Below are 20,777 nucleotides of genomic sequence, written 5' to 3'. Positions count from 1 at the left end.
TTTTAATGATACAAATTTAAATTAATTGAATCTTATATATTAGGTATACACACATCATGCTGCCACATCCGCACGAGTGCCCCAAAATAGGGCGCTTTTTGTCCCTGGTCTTTAATTTTATCTTTGAATAATTTAACTAATAAAAATATAATTGAAAATATCTCATAAAATAAAAAATCACAAGAAAAACTTATACCACTAATAAATATTTCAGATCTCACGAAGTTATTTCTCTTGAACAAAACTTTTTCCTATAAAATTTATGTCCATGACAAAAATTCTCTAAACTTATACCTTATAAATTATATACTACTCAATATATATCAAATAAAGTAAAAAATCTCTAAATTTTGTCCTGTCAAAATTGGATTTGATCCGCAATTTTCATTAAATGAGAAGTATGAACATAAATAAAATAAAAACGAATAATTTAAAAAATAAATAATTATTAAAAATCACTTCAAAATAAGATGAAAACGAAATATCGACTGTCCTTCGGAGGAAAACACTGAAAATGAGCCGCATTAATAGTTGAAAACGTGTCAACATTATATTGACAAAAATATTGGTGATGAGAATTAAAACTATTTCACGTTTTTTTTTTTTTTTTTTTGTGAATTAAAAAATACATATAGAAGTCTCAAGGATGTGATCTTGGTTCTAATTAATTCATAGGTTACATTTATTTTCAACATTTATTGATGTGTCCCAAAAATTAGTTGGATTTCCTTATCCAAGCAGATATTCTTTTAAGTGAGCCCTTCAACATTTAATTTTTTTATTTCTTCCCTTAAATAAATAATTACTATTAATATGAATATTATGTCATAATACATGTATATTGATATATAATTTTAGATCTTAGGAAATGACCGAAGCTATAAGTATGAATTTTGATCTTTTCACGTATAAGCCGAGTATTGCCTCGCAACAAAAATAAGTTTTAATGACACTAAATATGTACATTAATAAAGAGTGTTAAATCTTTTATCAGCATTAGGTAATTGTCATTAGATTCAATGTCGTTATAGGCTTTAAAGACATTTACAAATGATACTAGCTAATTGCCTCTAAAAAAAATACTCAACACCAATTAAGCTATTATCATTAATTGATTATCGTTAAATATTGTTTTTAGTGTAATGATATTTGTTAGATATTACATAAATAACATTTTTTTTTAGAATTTCATAATAACCAAATTCAACCCCTATACACAGGGGGCATAAATGTTATCACACCAAAATCATTAATTTTATTGACTATTGCTACATTATTTTCCTCTTCAACCTCTATGCTCCATAATGCCATACTTTAATTTCTATCACAAGTAACCTAAAGAATTGTGAAATGGTTTTTTGTGTATTTTATGATGGCTTAGATGATGATAATTGTATGAGTATAATAATGCCTATTTGTGAAGAGGTGGAGAACAACTGAAACTGTTCAAATCTTTATATTATGGTAAAACCAGTATCACAATATATTGATAAATATATATTAGTGTATATATAGTATACATGTTGTTTTGATATATTTTGTTTGGGAAAAGAGAGAAGTATAAAAAACTAACCCTGAATTTGACGCAAATTGTTAGTTTTATTTTGAAGCCCTTTACCTGACTGATTGAAGCTAAATACACCCCTGGTCTCACAACATTAGTGAAATACACCCCTAAATTCTAGTTAAGTTTAGGGGTGTTTTCAATACTTCTCTCGATTTTTATTAAGAACTTCATGCTCCTACAAGAGTTGGAGACTACTTAGTACGTCATGTTGCATATCAGGAGTGTATCTAAGTTTTGTGAGTCAAGTAAAATAATTTTTATAAGACCATCGATAGTTCCAAAATAAAACTAATAATTTTCATCAAGTTTAAAAGTGATTTTTGATCCTTTTCTCTCAAGTGGTCATTCAGCCCTTTGCTCTACCGAAAAATTGGCCCATGTTTCGAAATTATTAAAATTGGCCCAATCATTCTTCTTCTTCTATCCAATCACTATTCATGGATTCTTTTCCTCCTCCTTTTATCGTCATAAAAGACGAACGTTTCAAGTGAATTATATATAGATTTCAAAATACGTTTTATATTTAAATTTTGGATTTATTTAGAGGAGATTTTGAGTTGATCGAGAGTTTTTAGTTAGTGTATATTTCATGTATAATTAAGTTATATTCAGCTTTTTGTGTGTATTATAAATTCAATATTCTTAATAACTCATCCAATAAATTATATATTTTTTTGTTTTATATACTTTAAAATTAAAGTTTAAAAAAAGAAAAGAATGAAGATACACCATGTTCTAATTTCAAACAACAACAAAATACATCACTAATTTTTAAAAGAACAAACCTTGTTGGAACAATCCTCCAAACAAGTCTCTCTTTGTTTATCATTTACATCAAATTTAGAACATTTAACAGAAAAACAACCAATCTTACAATAGTGAATTTGATTTTGCACATTCATAGGAACAACACAACGATCTACACACTTACTATAACATTCTTTATCAATACCACATTTTGCCTTGCAAGCACGAAGACATCTTTGTATATCAGTTTCCCCTTTTGTTGCAAAAATCATCATCAATAATATCACAATTCTCAATCCCAATTTCATGTTTGATGCTGATTCTCCCATTATTAGTTTGTTTATTTTCACTCTTGATTGGATGGTGATGTTAAAATATGAGCAATATGTCATGTTTAAATAGAATAATGTAGTGAGGTTGTGAAAATATGAATATTCACAATATCTTCCTAATTAAGTATCACATTTATTATTTTATTGCACATTTTAATGGCATTAACTTTTGTTTTTCCTTTTTAGTTTCGTTTCTCTGACTAAAATAAATACAATGGTGAAGTTGGTCTTACTTTTATTTTTTTTCCTTTTTGGGTTTGGATATGCATTAAATTAAAATACAATGGTGACTCAACGTAATTGGGAGACTAAAGCAAAATTTTAATTAGCGATTTAAAATATAAATAAATTTAATATACGTATTTATTCAAAAGTTATTTTTCTTACACTATTTAGATGAAACCTATCAGTATATAACATTGTTTTTTTTTTCAATTATTAGTTTTAGTTAAGATTTTATCAGCTTAATATTGAAAAACGTTATTTTAGTGAGACAATTATTATATGTATTTGTTAACATAATGCTATAAGTAATTAGTTGACACATATAAAATAAAGATAAGAGTTTGAATCATAGAATTTGACTAAAGAAGTTGATGACTTGGTATATCTCATTTTAATATACTTGTAGTAATGTTTGAAACTACAATTTAAAAAGAAACAAAAAAGAATTTTTAATTCACTTTTTTCAACACTTTTCACTATTAATTCTTATTTTTAGAAAGTACAAAGGAGGTTAAAGAGGATAAAATAATATATTTTTGAAAATTATATTTATTATCATAAATAACCAATTTTTTCTATAAAATTTTCAACACATGATTTGTTCTTGACAAAAAAAACTGGGGTCCACGAAATTTGGGGGCCTAAGGCAAAGGCCTTTATTTTCAATAACATAGACCGGCCCTGAATGTATATCAGTTAGTATTTTACTATTTCTATTTTTTAATAAATATTCCTCCATTTGTTTACGTTTTTCAAAAGTTAATTTGACTAATTTTTAAAATTAAATTAATTTGATATTTTAAGCAAAAATTTAGATATTAAAAAAACTATAGTGACTCATATATATCCTTTCCTTTAACTGAATTGAAGAAATTAATTCTAACATAATTCTTTAATAATTTTCTTTTTAAAATATAATTTCATATGGGCATATTTAATCCTACTCATACATATTCTTTTTGACTTCTTTTTGTATATCCTTTCCTCCAACTGAAGTGAAAATTTTAATTCTAACATAAATTTTTTATAATTTTTTTAAAAAAAATATAATTCCATATGGATTTATTTATTCCTCCTCATACATATTCTTTTTAACTTTTTTTTTGTTTAATTAACTAATTTAAATTTAATAGTTTGATGGTTTATGTTACTTAAGTTTCACTAATGTTTTTATAAAATTTATTATAAATAATTCAATTTTTTTTTCGAATACAAAAACTAAAAGTACAATATAGTTGAAAAAATAGTTTTACATCATATTATAGCCACCAAAAGATTAGTTTTTTCAATTTTTTCTTTACATTAACAAATGACAAGACAAAAATGCAATAAGAATAATAAATTTAAATAATGATAATCAAAGAAGTCGAAAATCAATTTATGATGAAAAAGAATAAAATATATCTTAAACTTTGCTAGAAGGATCCTATATAAATTTTTTTAAAAATAATTAAAGTCAAATATATAAATTTAAATTTAACTTTTCACTTCCGTTAAATAAAGTGTATATGTGAGTTCATTTTGTAATGTTAGGGGTATATCATATATACGATCAGTTTGTATAACAGTGAGGATATATGTAAGCCACTTTCACGAGGGACATATCAGCTCCAAATGACAAAATTAAAAATTATATTAGGTCATTTTCCCCTTGTTTTGAAGAACATACAAATAATGTAATACTTTTGTATTACACAAAGCTCATAAAATGAAATTAATTCCTATTAAGCTTGACTATGCAGATACAATCAGATTCTTCTGAACTTATAACGACATTTAATTATAATGCTATGATTTTTTAGAAGAATCGATTTTCATATTATATTTTATTTTACTTAACAACATTTTACCCATAACAACAATGACAACAGTACCTACTATATTTTCATTTATAACAGCCAAATGAGATGAAAAGTGGATTTTAGGTTCGACAGTCTCGAGAAGGTATTAGCCCCCGGTGACCATACTTTCGTAAAAGCACCATTGGGCTGTGGTTCCTCTCCTTCTTCTTGAACCTCGAAAAAAAAATCTAAATGTCCAGACTCCAGTGTAACTATACATACATAACAACGCCTCATTATTGCAGCGCGTCTGAACTAACTAACAGAAATGAAAACAGAATGTTATGTATTTTAGCATTTCGTATAAGCAGAATAGGTTACCAATGTCTACATCTTCATTCAGTTCATTGGCGTGCCGCCCTATGAATCATGATTCTGTTCATTAACGCCTCCATCTTGATCAGCATTTTCCTCATTAACGCCTAAATCTTGATCAGAACTTTGTTCATTAGCATCATCATTTTGATCAATAGAGTCTCCATCTTGATCAGCATTTTCCTCATTAGCGTCTGAAGTATTGATGAGCATTTTGCTCATAAACGCCTAAATCTTGTTCCTCGTTTAAATGAGGCAACGGTACACCATTCCAGAACGTAACCACGCCCCTGCCACGAAAACAGTTACTCATTTGTATCAACCCTTACAATTATGTGTACACTCTGTTGCAAATATGTAATTAGAAACTTACAAGAACAAAAGGAATCTAATCGTAGTAGCATCTCCATCTTGATGAGTATTTTGCTCATTAGCGCCTAAATATTGTTCCTCGTTTAAATGAGGCAACGATACACCATTCCAGAACGTAACCACGCTCCTGCCACAAAAATACTCATTTGTATCAAACCCTTACAATTATCTGTTTACTCTGTTACAAATTTGTGGTTAGAAACTTACAATAACAAAATGAATCTAAGCGTACTAGCATCTCCATCTTGATCAACATTTTGTTCATTAGCGTCTTCATCTTGATCATCATTTTGTTCATTAGCGCCTAAATCTTGATCAACATTTTGCTCGTTAGCGCCTAAATGAAGCAATGATACACCATTCCAGAAACTAAGCTCGCTCCTGCAACAAAACACTCAATTTGTATCAACCCTTACAGTTATATTTACACTCTGTTGCAAATTTGTAATTAGAAACTTACAATTTCAAAATGAATCTTCCTTCTCTAACATACTCGTACCATCGTGGGGCTTCAATCTGGAGATCAAATTTTTTAAAAAAATCAGAACTTACTAAATTAAAAAAACAACAACAAAATCTTCTTATTCATGTAAACCATCTTACAAATTTCCACCCGATCATCGTTCCACATTGGCCACAGTAAGTATTGGCTATGGTACTTCCAAAATGATGATTCACATCGTCCGATACAAGAACATTACGCCTGCATATTTACACGTATATATAACTTAGACTACAGAAATTAATCTCAAGTTGAACGAAATCAATCATGAGACTTACACTCTACTAAAGATCCCTCCTGGATAAACCTGCAAAGTGTACAAGAAAAATAAGTTGGTTCTGTTCTTAATTCATGAAGCAAATTGGAAGAAATCATTATATTTGAATCGTTACATACCATCAAAATATAATCTTGGACGCGTGCAACTGAATTTCTGTACGTACGACAGTAGATTCTTTCATTAGAATTTCTTCTTGATTTGTTGGTGTGGTCGCATATTATCATCATTGTATCAACTTTATTGAATCAAACTCAGAGAGGAGATTATATCAAATGAAAAAAAATGGATGGAAATGATGAGAAGACAAAATGTTTATATAGAAAACCAACTTCTTGATTCTTGATTTTACAGTTAACTTTCTGTTTACCCTCCAAAACTAACTTCATTTTAATTTCTGATACTAGTCATATTCACATTTTATGTTGCAACTGATTTAAAATTATATATGTTTCATTTTCTTTGAGTCGAGGGTCTCTCGGAAATAGTCTCTTTGCCTCCACATAAGGTCTGCATATTACTTATCCCACTTGAGGTAATGGAATTTTACTTTGTATGTTGTTGTTTCATTTTCTTTTTATTTACTTACAAGAAATACACTTTATATCTTAAATTATCTTTCGGAAAAGTAGCTGAGATAGGCCCTTTCTCTCGGCACTATAAACCTGTTAAATGGAACATCGAGATTAGTATCGTGAAGGCATGAAACTTCATCCTATATTCCATCACGAACATACTAGCATTGACTCTATAGCTGGTGCAGTTAAGGAGATTAAAAACAAGCTAAGCAGCACATAGACAACGGAGCTCAAACATGTAAAACGTTCAGTGTCAATTGGTTTATTCCAACTTGAAGTAGTAATATGTACTGCAATTTTACAACAGAAACGGAAACAGACAATTATGAATTATAGCATTTTGTATTAGCAGCTAATATCAGCATGTATGGTCTATCAATGTCTGCATTTTCATCTTCATTCAGTTCATTGGAGTGCCGCCATCTTGATCAGCATTTTCCTCATTCACGCCCACATCTTGATCAGTAGAGTCTCCATCTTGATCAGTAACGTCTCCATCTTGATCAGTAACATCTACATCTTGATCAGTAGCGTCTCCATCTTCATCAGTAGAGTCTCCATCTTCATCAGTAGAGTCTCCATCTTGATCAGCATTTTCCTCATTCACGCCCACATCTTGATTAGTAGAGTCTCCATCTTGATCAGTAACGTCTCCATCTTGATCAGTAGCGTCTCCATCTTCATCAGTTGAATCTCCATCTTCATCAGTAGCGTCTCCATCTTCATCAGTTGAATCTCCATCTTCATCAGTAGAGTCTCCATCTTCATCAGTTGAATCTCCATCTTCATCAGTAGAGTCTCCATCTGGATCAGTAGCGTCTCCATCTTGATCAGTAGCATCTCCATCTTCATCAGTAGAGTCTCCATCTTGATCAGTAGCGTCTCCATCTTGATCAGTATTTTCCTCATTCACGCCCACATCTTGTTCATTAGCATCATTTTGTTCATGAGCATCTCCATCTTGATCTGCATTTTCCTCATTAGCGCCTAAATCTTGTTCTTCGTTTAAATGAAGCAATGGTACACCATCCCAGTAACAAAGCCCACTCCTGCCACAAAATACTCATTTGTATATCAACCCTTACAAATTATATGTACACTCTGTTGCAAATTAGTAATTAGAAACTTACAAGAACAAAACAAATCTTCCATCTCTGACCACAAACCATAGTGGGACTTGAATCTACAGATCAAATAAGAAAAAATTTAGTACTATTTTAAAACAACAAACAACAACAAATTCTTCTTGTTCATGAAAGAAAACCATCTTACATATTCCCACCCGATCAACATTCTACATTGACCACAGTACGTATCGGCTATGATACTTCCAAAATGAAAATTCTCATGATCATTCGATACAACAACATTATACCTGCATGTATACACATATATAACTTAGACTACACAAATAAATCTCAAGTTGCACGAAATCAATTATGAGACTTACACTCTACTAAAGACCCCTGCTTGACGAACCTGCAAGAAAATAAGTTCTGTTGTTAGTGAAGAAACAAATTGGAAGAAATCGTTATATTTGAATCATTACATACCCTCGAAATATAATCTTGGACGCGTGCAACTGGATTTCTGCACATACAACAGTAGATGCTATCAAAAGAATTTCTTCTTGATTTCTTGAGTATCATCATTGTATCAACTCATAGAGGAGATTATATCAAATGAAGAGAAAAATGGATGGGAATTATAAGAACGAATATAATGGAAATGATGAGAAACCAATATGTTTATATAGAAGACTAACTTGTTGATTCTTGATTTTATAAGAACGAATATAATGGAAATGATGAGAAAACAATATGTTTATATAGAAGACTAACTTGTTGATTCTTGATTTTACCGTTAACTCTCTGTTTACCCTCCAAAACTCTTTTCTTTTTAATTTCTAATAGTAGCCATATTCATATTTAAAATTAGACATGATACATATATATGCTCTATAATTCTCATTTCACATTTTTAACCTCTAACTCTGGGTGTGCACAAATAAACACTTAAATTTTTATAAAGTTTAACAAGTAAACACATTAATCATATGTGGCACAATACACATAGGACACTAATGCAATATAGGACGTGTGTGTCTATGTTCAAATCTATACAAGTTTAATTGTCTACTTATGCACATTCAAAATTGGACGACATAAATATAAAAGGGGAACTTTCACATACATCCACTTAAAAATAGCGTAATTACTCTCCATAGCTATAGTTTGATAATTACTGTTCGTAGCTACATGTTATATGGAGGAGAGAGGCGAACGAGACTGGGAGAGAGAAGGCGAAAAGACTGGGAGAAAGGTGAATTGTATATGTATGTCGGTTAGATAATTGTGTATTATACATATGTATTTGTATATATAACAAGCAAGAGTGGGAGAGGGAGGAGAGAGGCGAGCGAGACTTGGAGAAGGAGGAGACAAGCGAGCCAGATTGGGAGAGGGAGGAGAGAGGCGAGTGAGAGAGGGCAGAGAGCGAAGAGAGGTGAATTGTCTATGTGTATAATTGTATATTATACATATACATTTGTATATAAGGCAAGCGAGATTTGGAGAGGGAGGAGAGAGGCGAGCGAGATTGGAAAAGGGAGGAGAGAGGCGAGCGAAAGAGGGGAGACAGATGAACGGTATATGTATATAGGTTAAATAATTGTATATCATACATATGTATTTGTATATTCTGGCGAATTATACATATACAAACGTGACTAATTATACAAACTCGAAGTCAACTCACTTAATTAATGTATAATGTTAATATCGAGTGGTAATTATAGCAAACTATAACTATGATGAGTAATTAAATAATAAGTATAAATTTGCTTTGTTGCGTAATTTTTTTCCAATATTCAATGAGGCAAAGTTAAAGGGCATATTTATGTATTAGACCTTAAAATTATATAGGGAAAAAATGTACCCTGTATCATTTTCTTGAGTCGAGGGTCTCTCGGGAATAGTTTCTTTACTTCCACAAGGTAGTGATAAGGTCTACATACATACTATCCTACTCTCGAGAATTTAGCTAATGAAATTTCACCGAGTATCTTGTAGGCAACTTTTGGCTTAGGAAAAGCAGCTGAGATAGGCCCTTTCTCTTAGCATCTATAAACCTGTTCTATGGAACATCGAGATTAGTCTCGTGAAGTTGAAACAAGATAGATAGCACGGCGAGAGTCCAGTGAAGGCGGAAGATTGTAAGTGGTTCCGTGAAGTTGAGACAACAGTTACACCGTGAACGTGCAATGAAGGCTATGAGTTTTGCTAACTTACTACATGAAGGTGGCTACCAAGCCTCATTATTACAACCATTCGTTTATAACAATATTTCACTGTAACGACTAAATTTTATGGAGAATGTACCAATTTTTCAACATTCTACCGGCTACCTACAACAACTATAGCATACATACACATATCTCGAGTTTGAAAAATAGGCGTTAAAATGTGACTTCACCATATACAATAGTGTAAGAAAACAAACAAAAAGTTCACTAGCATTGAGTACTGTATAGCTGTTGCAGTTAAAGGAAATTAAAAACAAACTAAACAGCATACAGAGAACGGAGCTCGAACGTGTAAAAAGTTGAGTCTCAAAACAGAAATGGAAACAGAATATCACACAATTACGAATTATAGCACTTTGTATAAGCAGTATGTCAGCATGAGTAGGCTATCAATGTCTACATTCACATCATTAGCTGCTCTGCATCGAATCTTCATTCAGTTCATTGGATCCCCGCCATCTTGATCATCATTCTGTTCATTTCTAGCTCCATCTTGAACTGCAGCATTAGCGCCCACATCTTGATCATCATTCTGTTCATTTCCGCCTCCATCTTGAACTGCAGCATTAGCGCCCACTTCTTGATCATCATTCTGTTCATTTCTGCCTCCATCTTGAACTACAGCATTAGCGCCCACATCTTGATCATCATTCTGTTCATTTCCGCCTCCATCTTGAACTGCAGCATTAGCGTCTCCATCTTGCTCATTAATGCCTAAATCTTGATTTGCATTTTGCTCATTAACGCCTAAATCTTGATTTGCATTTTGCTCATTAGCGCCTAAACCTTGATTTGCATTTAAACGAAGCAATGGTACACCATCCCAGAAAGCAACCTTTCTCCTGCCATAAAACACGATCATTTGTATCAACCGTTACAATTATATGTACACTCTGTTGCAAATTTATAATTAGAAACTTACGACATCAACATGAATCTTCCTGCTCTAGCAGCCACGGACCCTAGTGGGACTACAATCTGGAGATCATCGAAATAAAAACAAATTCAGTACTTAAACTATTTACAGAACAACAAAATCTTCTTGTTCATATAAACCATCTTACAAATTTCCACCCAATCAACGTTCCACATCGGCCACAGTAAGTATCAGCTGTGACAAATCCATACAGATGATCCATATCGCCTGGTACGTAAACATTATACCTACATATATACACAGAAAATTAATAAATCGATCTCAACAAGTTGCACAAAATCAATCAATCATGAGACTTACACTCTTCTAATTATGATCGTTCCTCGACGAACCTGCAAAGTTTACAAGATCATAAGTTACATTGCAAGAACTATAACTTAATTCATTCATGAAATCATTATACTTGAATCCATACCCTCCGAATATAATCTTGAACGCGTGCAACTGGATTTCTGCACGTACGACAGTAGATTCTTTCATTAGAATTTCTTTTCGATTTGTTGAATAGATTCATTGTATCAATTCAGAGAGAAGATTATGAGAGATCAGTAGAAGAATGAATTTAATGGAAATTATGACAACACAAAGTAAAAATGTATGTTTATATATAGAAAACTAACTTGTTGAATTCTTGATTTTACCGTTAAAACTCTCTATTTTCCCTCCAAAACTAACTTCTTTTTTTAATTTCTCATACGGCTTTTAATTCTTTACTTCGACCATTTTGTTCGAGTATTAATATGAAATAAGGTTAGGCTGTCTATTAGTTGGTTCGGTTTATCGGTTATCATTTTGTAAACATGATAAACTGTAATACAAGGTTTAGGATATTTGACTTATCGGTTATTAATGGTTATCAGTTTAACAGTTAAGATTTGACACATAAAATAATTATTTAAAATCAGTGACAAACTAAATGAACATACACATGAGTAGACAAATTGCATCTTGCTTTAAAATAAATAGTATCACATTGTAGAATAGCGACTTGAATACTCTAAGTTAAGAACTTTATATGCCAAATGGTATAAATACAATTATTTAATTTACTATCATCAAAACTTCAAGAATCGTTAACGCGATAATAGAAAATCAAAATCATCATCGAAACCGCTAAAGCACTAACCCATTATCGATAAATAAATAATTTTTTTTGTTTGGATTTGATTTGGAACAACTTTTAATATCCTGACAAATTGAGTATCGTTTACATTTCTGAGAAAATTTTATTTAGAGGTTGAAATTATGACATGTTTCAAATTAGCAATTGAGCATATGATAAAACATAATTATTCAATTAATATTTAACTCTAGTTTTATCGAGCAATAGTAACAAATATCAACCACAACTATGGAATTTTTCATTAGTTTTTTCTAATTGAAGATTAACAAAGTAGGATTATTCATGCAACTAACACCTTCAATTAAAAAAGTCAAACATTATTAGTAGGCAAAATTGTTTGTCAAAATAATTTTTAGTAACACGCTAACTAAACTTTATAATGTCAAGTGCAATTTTTTAAAAAAAGGATTCGATACGATTTGCGAGCTATTGCATAAGATGGAGGGTTTTTACGTGTGCACACCCACAACCTTCATTTCCAACACCAAATTTACCTTAAATAAACTATATACCTCCGTTATGTTTCATTTTCTTGAGACGAGGGTTTTTTGGAATTAGTTTATCTACCTCCATAAGTTTTGATAAAATCTGCTTACATTCTAGCCTTCTCGAACCCTAATTTCACCGGATACATTGTTGGGTATATGTTATAAGAAATACACTTTATATCTTAATAATAATATTGTCGTGTGTAGGGGTGATCATTTGGTTAGACTACTTTGGTTTAGAAAGTTCGATTCGATTTATTAGCGTTCGTTTTAGTAAAAATAAAAATCGAAATTAGTTTGATTCTAAAACAAAAATCGAAATTAAATTGAAATTAGTTTGATTTGATTAGATTTATTTCGATTTGATTTTTCCGTTTGCACATATTATATGAAGAAACAGAACCGAAAAGGCCGATTCAATATCTATAAAACTGCTTACAAATCAATATTCTGCCTGTATATGTTAATATACTATTATTAGTATTTTACACTATAAATGTAATTAAACATTAAGGCCAGAAAAATATATATAGAACGAGTGAATTAACTTTCTTTGTTCATTACTGGTGGGAGTGCTTCACCCTTAATCAGATCGAACCCTAATACGAAAAAAATCTTGTTAGAAGCGCCACTTTCGAATGGTCCTATAGTGCGCAATTCGAATTTAGTCAAAGCTCTAATATGAACTCTGGACACCACGTTAATCTTTTTTCGATTGATATTATACTGAAAATTCATGTAAAAAAAGAAAGAAAGAATAATCATGTTCTTTCAATACATGTATTTTAGCAACAAATACATGACTAATTTTTGAAATAACAAACCTTATTAAAACAATCGTCCAAACAAATCTCTCTTTTCTTATCATTTACATCAAATTTAGAACATCTACTAGAAAAACAACCAATCTTACAATAGTGAATTTGACTTTGCACATTCATAGAAACAACACAATTATTTACACAACCATTGTAACATTTTTTATCATTGCCACATTGTAATTTGCAAGCATGAAGGCATCGTTGTACATCAGTCATCCCTTGTGCTACAAAAATCATCATCAACATAATTGCAATGCCAAATTCTAACTTCATTTTTTGCTTCTTCTTTTTTTTCTCACTAAGAAAAATTGATTTGATGATAATATTTAGAATATGTTTAAGTTTAAATAGAATGATACAAAAAGGATTATGAAAAAAATATTTTTTTTCTAATTGCAAATCATATTTATTATTTTGCTTAAAGGGCTAAAATAATCTGTATCACACTAAATTAGGATAGTGTACATCTTTCTTTCTTTTTAGAATCTTCAAGGGTATCAATTTAGACAATGATGAAAACAATTAATTCGGTAGCTGGTACTCCATCTATCGTTATTTCCTTGTCCAATATTTTTTAATTTGATTTTTCTTTTTACTTGTCAATTTTAACAAATCAAGAAATGATATCTTTTTCTTCCTATTATACTATTAATTTATTAAAAAAATTAGTTAATGTTAATAAATTTGATTTGATTGCATCATTTTAAAGGGTAAATAGTTTGTGTCAATGCTTTAATGGTGGAATGAATGAACATGTAGGATATATCTAGTATAGTATGTGTTTGATGTGTCATATTATACATACTGTGACATAGACCTGACATGTGGGTATATACAAAGGAAAACATGTGTGTATATGTATATATTGTATATTATGTATATGGCTTGTGTATGTCAATGTATATAGTCGTATATCAAGTGTATATGTTGGCATACATATACAGTTATAACAATGACTCATGTGTTTGCACTTAATAAATGTCAAAAATTTGAACGATACGAATATAAGATCATTAAATGAATTTGCTTTCACTAAGATTTAAGTATTTAATTGGTCTGAATATGTCTTAATAATTAAAATCTTGAACGAAGTCTTAATTTTATGAAGAAGTATTTTTTTGTGAATAATATTTATCATTACTCTATTCACAAGAACAACTAACCACCACTAATTAACCACCTCAATCATCACAACTATCATCGTCATTATTAACTATATATCATTACTTTAATCGACCACCAACCTCCTCTACCATCATTATCACCATAGACAACGAACATTGTGTCAACTATTACTGTCAATCGTTACACTTATCATCTCCATCATTATAATTTATATCCACTACTAGAAAATGAGAAATAAGGAAAGAAAGAAATTGTGTAGCTAAACAATGAAAATTATTAATAAATCACATTTACCTGTGGATTACGAGAGAATTCAATTAGCTATAGGAGCGTTTTAGCGATAGATTATCTAGGGATTGCTGACACATTTCGTAGCTAATTTTATATTTTCTTGTAGTGATCTATTGCCATCACCATTATCGTCAACTACTAATAACTATCACCACCACTATTAACTGTCATTATCATGACAATTAATACTACACCAATCACCTCAATCATTATAACTATCATCACCACCTTTTTTGTCATTAATATCTACCATTACCTCACTACAAATTATCTCTACTATCACCAACGAACATAAATATTTCATTTCTTTATTCAAAATAATGATTTAATTTTATTGGATTAATTTCTAACTTAAATATTTCATTAATTTCTTATTTAAATCTGTATGTCAATTATGTTTATAATAATTTTAATTATTCAATGTTCATATATAGAAACAGTATCTCAATCACTCAAAAGTATATTGAGATTTAAACATCTTAATCTTAAAAAAAAAAACTTTAATATCGTAATTTTTCAATATTAATATTATTTTACTAATCTATTATGAAATTCATCGCTGACTAACTTTTAGTTTAGAATTTCGATGAAATATATCATTGTTAAATACGATTTTTCATTTTTAACAATAAAAGTTGCCCGTTGAATTTGGGTGAATGAACTTGTTACGGGTGAAATTGGAATAGAATAGTAATAGCACAAATCCAATAAGAAATACTCTATTTATTTTATTTTATGTGAAAATTTTCTGATTTTTAGATTTAAATAAATTTATTTTTAATAGTAAGTTTTTTTTTTGTAATTTTTTCAGACAGTTTGAATTTGACAAATATTATAATTTATAATATTTTTTTACATATTTTATAAATTTTAATTTTAAAAAAATAAAAATTTTATATATAAATTATCGATCAAACTTAAACTATCTTAAAAAAAATTGAAAAGTATAACCATTCCATTCCGCGTGGCTGACGGAGAAAGCAACTTCTAATATATTTATTGTTTATTGAGTTACTTTTTAGTTCAACTTATTTTTTTATACTAAGAAAAAGGGGAGGGGGCGGCGGAGGTTGGCACACGACTTGGAGTTGACTATAGTATTGACGGTTTATAGTTTTTTTTTCCTTTAAATAGTGTTTGATATTCATATTAAAGTTTCATTAAATTTTGATTTACGATAAAAAGTTTTATACTAAAAAGATGATTTCATTTTCAATAAGGCTCGAATCAAATCTATTTTAAAAATAAAAGAGTACTTACCACTCTATCACAATGACGTTAGTTACCTTATTATTGATGATTGAGGCATCTATAGTATACTTTTCTTTTATCCTTCGATTTGCGTTATAAAAGTTTATAGTTATAAGCTTTCGTTTGATGTTCTATGTATTATTCCGATTTTAGTGTTTTATTGTTAGTCATTAATATCATGAGGAGAATAATGGAGAAATATAAATATCTTTAGATATGTAATATTTATTAACTTTGAAGAAGTTTTATTATAAAATTTTGAGGGAAGTTTTTTAGAGATGTCTGGATGCTAGAGGTGTCTCTATCGCTAGCTTATATTAGGGCGATAAAATACATATATGATTGAATCAAGTCTCGATTAGAATGGTAATAGGAAGCTCAAAGCACTTCTTAATTGAGATGGGTTTGCACTATGGAATATGGATCAGTTCTTAGACCTTTCCTATTTGCTTTGGTTGATGGATTGATGTAGTATATTCAAGATAAGGTGTTATGGTGTTTGCCGTTTGTGGATGAGAAAGTATAGATTGATGAGACGCGTAATAGAGTTAACGCTAGGTTGAAGGTGTGGAGATAAATTGTGAAGTGTAAAGGTTCTAGTTGAGTAGGGTTAAAATATTTGAAGTGCAATGCGGGAATAAAGCTTGACATAAGTTATTTTCAAGAGAGATAGTTTCAAGTATGTATGATAGAAAGATACCAATAAAACTTAAACATAAATTTTATAGAGTGGTGGTTAAATCCACTTTATTGTATGAGGTGCAATACTAGTTAGTCAAGAATTTTTATGTTCCGAAGATTCAAGCTATAGAAATGAAGATGTTAAGATATATATGTGTATACATACTATAAATAATAAAATTATGAATGAGGATATATATGACAAAGTGAGTGGCCTCCGTGGTGATAAGGTGGGGGAAGTGAGGGCTTGAATATATTGGGTATGAGAAGATGTACTGGTAGAATAAAAAGATACTAGTGAACAATGACTAGAAAAGTATGACACAATTTTATATTATTAGAGACATAACTCTAGATAAAAGGATATGCAAGTTGTGTATTAAGATGAAAGGTTAGCCTGGTTTTATAATGTCTTGCTTTTATAATTTCTATCATTTTTTGTTGTTATTGTGTTAGGGTTACCACACTATACTATAGTTATTATTACTATTTTCTTATTAGGTAATTTATTTTCTTTCACTGTCTTTTTTTTCTTTTCCTTTTTTTATTTTTACTTTGATACATGATATTCAAAACAAGGGTCATCCGCTGTAAGCAACACTTTTACCTCTATTAGGTAAGGATAAAATTTACGTACGCATTATCTTTCTCAAATTTTATTTATAAAATTTCACGACATACATATATACTTTGTTGAAATACTTTTTCACAAATTATAAAAACATATTAATATCAATACGTTTGAACAGTCATTATGTATCGTTCCATAAACTGTGGTATAATTTTATATTATATTATATTATTTTCTCTCATTTTATTATAAATAATTTTGATAATATTACTTTGTTTGAATGAATAAAGTAATAAGGAATTAGTAGTCGCTTTCCTATTTCCATGAAAGCCAAGTAAAAGGCATTTAGAAAACTGCTTTTCTCGGTTGTCAAATTCTCTCTCTCTCTACAAAAAGGCATAAACCCCTTTAAGCTCTCTCTCTCTCTCTCTATATATGTATGTGTCTGTGAGAGACCCCAATTCTCTTTCTTCCAAATTGAATTCTCTACTGGATTCAATTAGGTATGTTCTGTTTTTGCTACTTTTTTGTTTTAGTCCTTCAAAAATTCTTGCTTTTAATGGTGAGTAATTTTACCAATTCTGGGTTTCTTTGTTGTTGTGATTCTTGGTGTTTCTGGATTGTTCTGTTAGTCTCTGGAAGTTGTGGGTTCTGATCATAATTGAGTAATTTTTTATTTTTAAAGTTTTCTGGTCTAGCTTATAGTCTGGTTGGTATTGGTTTGAATCTTCCACACACCAGTTGTAGGTTCATACACTTGTTTGGTTATAGATTTAAAAGTTAAATTTTTTTTGAGTTTTTGAGGTTTTGGGATTTGAAGTTGTGTCTAGAAATTAGGAAAAAAATTTGCAATTTTATGAGGGAATTCCTTAAAACCCGTGATCAGTTTTTGGGAACTTGGAAATATTTGAAGATCAAATTTTGTGGTGGAACAGATACTATTTTTGAAGATTTTTTTTGAAAAACTATGGTCAGACTCTAGCTTAGTGTATCCAATTTTGTGGGCTCTGTTTGGCTTATAGGAGTCGTTTAGTTGGGAACAAGTTATTCCAGGATTAACTTACCCCATCGGTATGGTATAAATGGTGGGATAAATAATCCATGAAATATCTGATACCTCCAACCAAAAGTAGGATGAGATAACCCTGCATATCATACCTTATACCTCACACCAGATGATCGTTAAAGTTGTAGATTGAGAACTTTTAAAACAACAAAGGTGAAAAAAGAGAAAGGAATGTGATATAACTTATGAAGTTTATACATATGCATTTGTGGTCCTGTTTTTCTATGAATTGATTGCAGAATACCGAGTTGTCATTAATCTTCAGGGAAATAGAACTAGGCAACATGAGTTTTGTGGCTTATTGTTGTTTGCTGATATACTTATATGATTTCTGCTGTCTTGCATTTTGTTGCTAACAATCTTCATAGTATTTATCGAAATTAGTTTAGTCCTGTCATCACGAAGTCCTGTAGGAATAAATGTTTTCAAGATTCTAGATTGCTGCTCCCGTGTCACTGTCTTTGCATCTGCCTATTGTAGATGAACAACAATCTTCACTGTTGTTGCATCTGTCTATCATAAGAAGAAAATGTTGTTGCCTACTTTATCTTGCTCAAAGAAGAAGAAGAAAATGTTGTTGCATCTGCCTATTCGGAGGGTTTTAAACTGATGATTTTTTTGTAATCTGGTGCAGGTATAACATTCTTGGCATTCTATGTTAATAATACCATGCAGTTATATCATCATCCTTTTTCCTTGAACAGCCAGAAGGTGAGACTTACTTTGGAAGAGAAAGGTATTGATTACACATCGCATCATGTGAACCCTTTAACGGGCAAGAACATGGATGCATTTTTCTTCAGTATGAATCCAAGTGCGAAAGTTCCTGTGTTCCAGAATGGTTCTCACATCATATATGATACCATTGAGATAATTCAGTAAGTCTTCTCTACGCCTTGCTATATTTTTCTTCTATAAAAGGTACAAAAGTATAAGCATGAAAGGTTAAAAAGGAGTATTGCAAGCTGTTGTCATTAAACATCATTTGGTTGATTTAATAGAGGAATAGTCATGAATTATATTTTTATCACCAGGTTGTTACCCTCCAGGGACCTTTTCTCCTGACAAGAATAGAGTTGTACCTTGCTCTCTGGACGATAATGTTTTCGATTACTTATGATCAAGCATATATATAGACAGATGGATAGATCATGTACATCTTGATTAGTACAAGTATATTGGCTGAATGATAGTTTTATTTTCTTATTTTCTGAGTTTTTTGGGGGGTTATTTGTAGTGGAAGAATATTTAATTGTTCCAACATGCACAGGTATATTGAAAGAATTGCAGAAAAAGTGTCGTCTATTAGTACAAGTATATTGGCTGAATGATAGTTTTATTTTCTTATTTTCTGAGTATTTTGGGGGGTTATTTGTAGCGGAAGAATATTTAATTGTTCCAACATGCACAGGTATATTGAAAGAATTGCAGAAAAAGTGTCGTCTGGCGGAAACAATCTGAATCTTAGCAGTAGAGAAGTTATTGGATGGATGCATAAAATACAAGAATGGGATTCAATGTACTTTACCCTTTTCCATGTCCCTGAAAAGTATCGGCTATGTGTTTCTAAATTCCTAAGACGTGTAATAATTGCCCGAATGGCTGAATCTCCCGACTTAGCAAGTGCTTACCACTGTAAGCTACGACAGGCATATGATACGGACGACAAGTTGAAGAATGCTGACGTTTTGAGACGAAGTGAGAACCATCTAGTAAGACTTCTTGATGAAGTGGAACTCAAACTTGGTGAAACATCATATCTAGCTGGGGAAGAATTCAGTCTAGCTGATGTAATGCTCATTCCTCTTCTAGCTAGAATAGAACTCTTGAACTTGGAAAACGAGTACATAAACAGTCGTCCAAACATAGCAGACTATTGGGTGTTGGTTAAACAAAGACCTAGCTATAAGAAGGTGATTGGTAAGTATTTTGATGGATGGAGAAGACGAAAGACGCTGCTGAAAACATGGTGCTTCATCCGTGTCAGAAGCGTGCTCCGAAAATATTGAGAGATCAATGTTGGAGAGGCAAGCACTTCTCTACTTCAGTTCCAACTCTTCTCCTTTTATTGCTATCCAGTGTATTGTCTTTCTTCCTTTCTTTGTGTTTTTTTTAGGAAGGGAGGAAGAACTCGCAGTTGCATAGTTTTACAACAATAATTGTTAAAGATGATATAATATTATGCTTTGTTTTTGTTTGTACCTTCTTGTAAACTAGAATGGAAGTCATTTGCAATTGTTAATATACATGGAAAGTTGAACGTTTGGTCTTTGTTGAGACTTGAGATTACAATATTCTTCTTTACCAAGTTGTTTGAGTTCCTTGAACATCATCAAGAATGCCTGAAAATGGGTGTAGAGACT

General features: G+C 30.7%; 4 protein-coding genes across 5 annotated transcripts; 1 reads left to right on the top strand and 3 right to left on the bottom strand.

Moving 5' to 3' along the window:
• Positions 1 to 4,432: 4,432 nt before the first annotated feature.
• LOC112941288 (uncharacterized) lies at positions 4,433 to 6,668 on the bottom strand. The gene is made up of 7 exons (XM_026030472.1): positions 6,298 to 6,668; positions 6,180 to 6,208; positions 6,003 to 6,102; positions 5,860 to 5,915; positions 5,607 to 5,780; positions 5,401 to 5,526; positions 4,433 to 5,317 (listed from the first exon to the last, which is right to left on the bottom strand). The coding sequence occupies exons 1-7, from the start codon at positions 6,406 to 6,408 to the stop codon at positions 5,215 to 5,217; spliced, it is 699 nt and encodes a 232-aa protein (XP_025886257.1). The 5' UTR covers positions 6,409 to 6,668; the 3' UTR covers positions 4,433 to 5,214.
• Positions 6,669 to 6,949: 281 nt separating this feature from the next.
• On the bottom strand, positions 6,950 to 8,637 carry LOC104646911 (uncharacterized). The gene is made up of 5 exons (XM_010321418.4): positions 8,310 to 8,637; positions 8,207 to 8,235; positions 8,029 to 8,131; positions 7,887 to 7,939; positions 6,950 to 7,805 (listed from the first exon to the last, which is right to left on the bottom strand). The coding sequence occupies exons 1-5, from the start codon at positions 8,406 to 8,408 to the stop codon at positions 7,157 to 7,159; spliced, it is 933 nt and encodes a 310-aa protein (XP_010319720.3). The 5' UTR covers positions 8,409 to 8,637; the 3' UTR covers positions 6,950 to 7,156.
• Positions 8,638 to 10,244: 1,607 nt separating this feature from the next.
• On the bottom strand, positions 10,245 to 11,615 carry LOC109120077 (uncharacterized). The gene is made up of 5 exons (XM_019213442.3): positions 11,413 to 11,615; positions 11,298 to 11,329; positions 11,125 to 11,224; positions 10,983 to 11,038; positions 10,245 to 10,902 (listed from the first exon to the last, which is right to left on the bottom strand). The coding sequence occupies exons 1-5, from the start codon at positions 11,509 to 11,511 to the stop codon at positions 10,497 to 10,499; spliced, it is 693 nt and encodes a 230-aa protein (XP_019068987.2). The 5' UTR covers positions 11,512 to 11,615; the 3' UTR covers positions 10,245 to 10,496.
• A 5,690-nt stretch (positions 11,616 to 17,305) lies between these two features.
• LOC101248870 (ganglioside-induced differentiation-associated protein 1) lies at positions 17,306 to 20,678 on the top strand. 2 transcript variants are annotated; one of them, XM_004237317.5, is made up of 3 exons: positions 17,306 to 17,910; positions 19,049 to 19,292; positions 19,826 to 20,678. In XM_004237317.5, the coding sequence occupies exons 1-3, from the start codon at positions 17,784 to 17,786 to the stop codon at positions 20,421 to 20,423; spliced, it is 969 nt and encodes a 322-aa protein (XP_004237365.2). In that variant the 5' UTR covers positions 17,306 to 17,783; the 3' UTR covers positions 20,424 to 20,678. The 2 variants fall into 2 exon arrangements, with proteins under 2 accessions (XP_004237365.2, NP_001309990.1); NM_001323061.1 differs by having other exon boundaries at positions 17,717 to 17,851.
• The last annotated feature ends 99 nt before the right edge of the window (positions 20,679 to 20,777 follow it).

This window comes from Solanum lycopersicum, chromosome 4 (assembly GCF_036512215.1).
Source record: "Solanum lycopersicum chromosome 4, SLM_r2.1".
NCBI lineage: Eukaryota > Viridiplantae > Streptophyta > Magnoliopsida > Solanales > Solanaceae > Solanum > Solanum lycopersicum.
Note: the sequence above shows the minus strand (reverse complement) of the source record. Positions and strands in the feature narration are given on the sequence as shown.

What these genes read in the sequence shown, in the direction of transcription:
- LOC112941288 (XM_026030472.1), bottom strand. Translation starts at nt 6,408, where the DNA reads ATGATGATAATATGCGACCACACCAACAAATCAAGAAGAAATTCTAAT. An exon ending in GGAAGATTCATTTTGAAATT is followed by an intron (nt 5,781 to 5,859) that starts GTAAGTTTCTAA and finishes GTTTTGTTGCAG; the next exon opens with GAGCGAGCTTAGTTTCTGGA. An exon ending in CTTAGATTCATTTTGTTATT is followed by an intron (nt 5,527 to 5,606) that starts GTAAGTTTCTAA and finishes TTTTTGTGGCAG; the next exon opens with GAGCGTGGTTACGTTCTGGA.
- LOC104646911 (XM_010321418.4), bottom strand. Translation starts at nt 8,408, where the DNA reads ATGATGATACTCAAGAAATCAAGAAGAAATTCTTTTGATAGCATCTAC. An exon ending in GCAGGGGTCTTTAGTAGAGT is followed by an intron (nt 8,132 to 8,206) that starts GTAAGTCTCATA and finishes GTATACATGCAG; the next exon opens with GTATAATGTTGTTGTATCGA. An exon ending in TGTTGATCGGGTGGGAATAT is followed by an intron (nt 7,940 to 8,028) that starts GTAAGATGGTTT and finishes TTTGATCTGTAG; the next exon opens with ATTCAAGTCCCACTATGGTT.
- LOC109120077 (XM_019213442.3), bottom strand. Translation starts at nt 11,511, where the DNA reads ATGAATCTATTCAACAAATCGAAAAGAAATTCTAATGAAAGAATCTAC. An exon ending in ACGATCATAATTAGAAGAGT is followed by an intron (nt 11,225 to 11,297) that starts GTAAGTCTCATG and finishes GTATATATGTAG; the next exon opens with GTATAATGTTTACGTACCAG. An exon ending in CGTTGATTGGGTGGAAATTT is followed by an intron (nt 11,039 to 11,124) that starts GTAAGATGGTTT and finishes GATGATCTCCAG; the next exon opens with ATTGTAGTCCCACTAGGGTC.
- LOC101248870 (XM_004237317.5), top strand. Translation starts at nt 17,784, where the DNA reads ATGTATGTGTCTGTGAGAGACCCCAATTCTCTTTCTTCCAAATTGAAT. An exon ending in AAAAATTCTTGCTTTTAATG is followed by an intron (nt 17,911 to 19,048) that starts GTGAGTAATTTT and finishes AATCTGGTGCAG; the next exon opens with GTATAACATTCTTGGCATTC. An exon ending in GATACCATTGAGATAATTCA is followed by an intron (nt 19,293 to 19,825) that starts GTAAGTCTTCTC and finishes CAACATGCACAG; the next exon opens with GTATATTGAAAGAATTGCAG.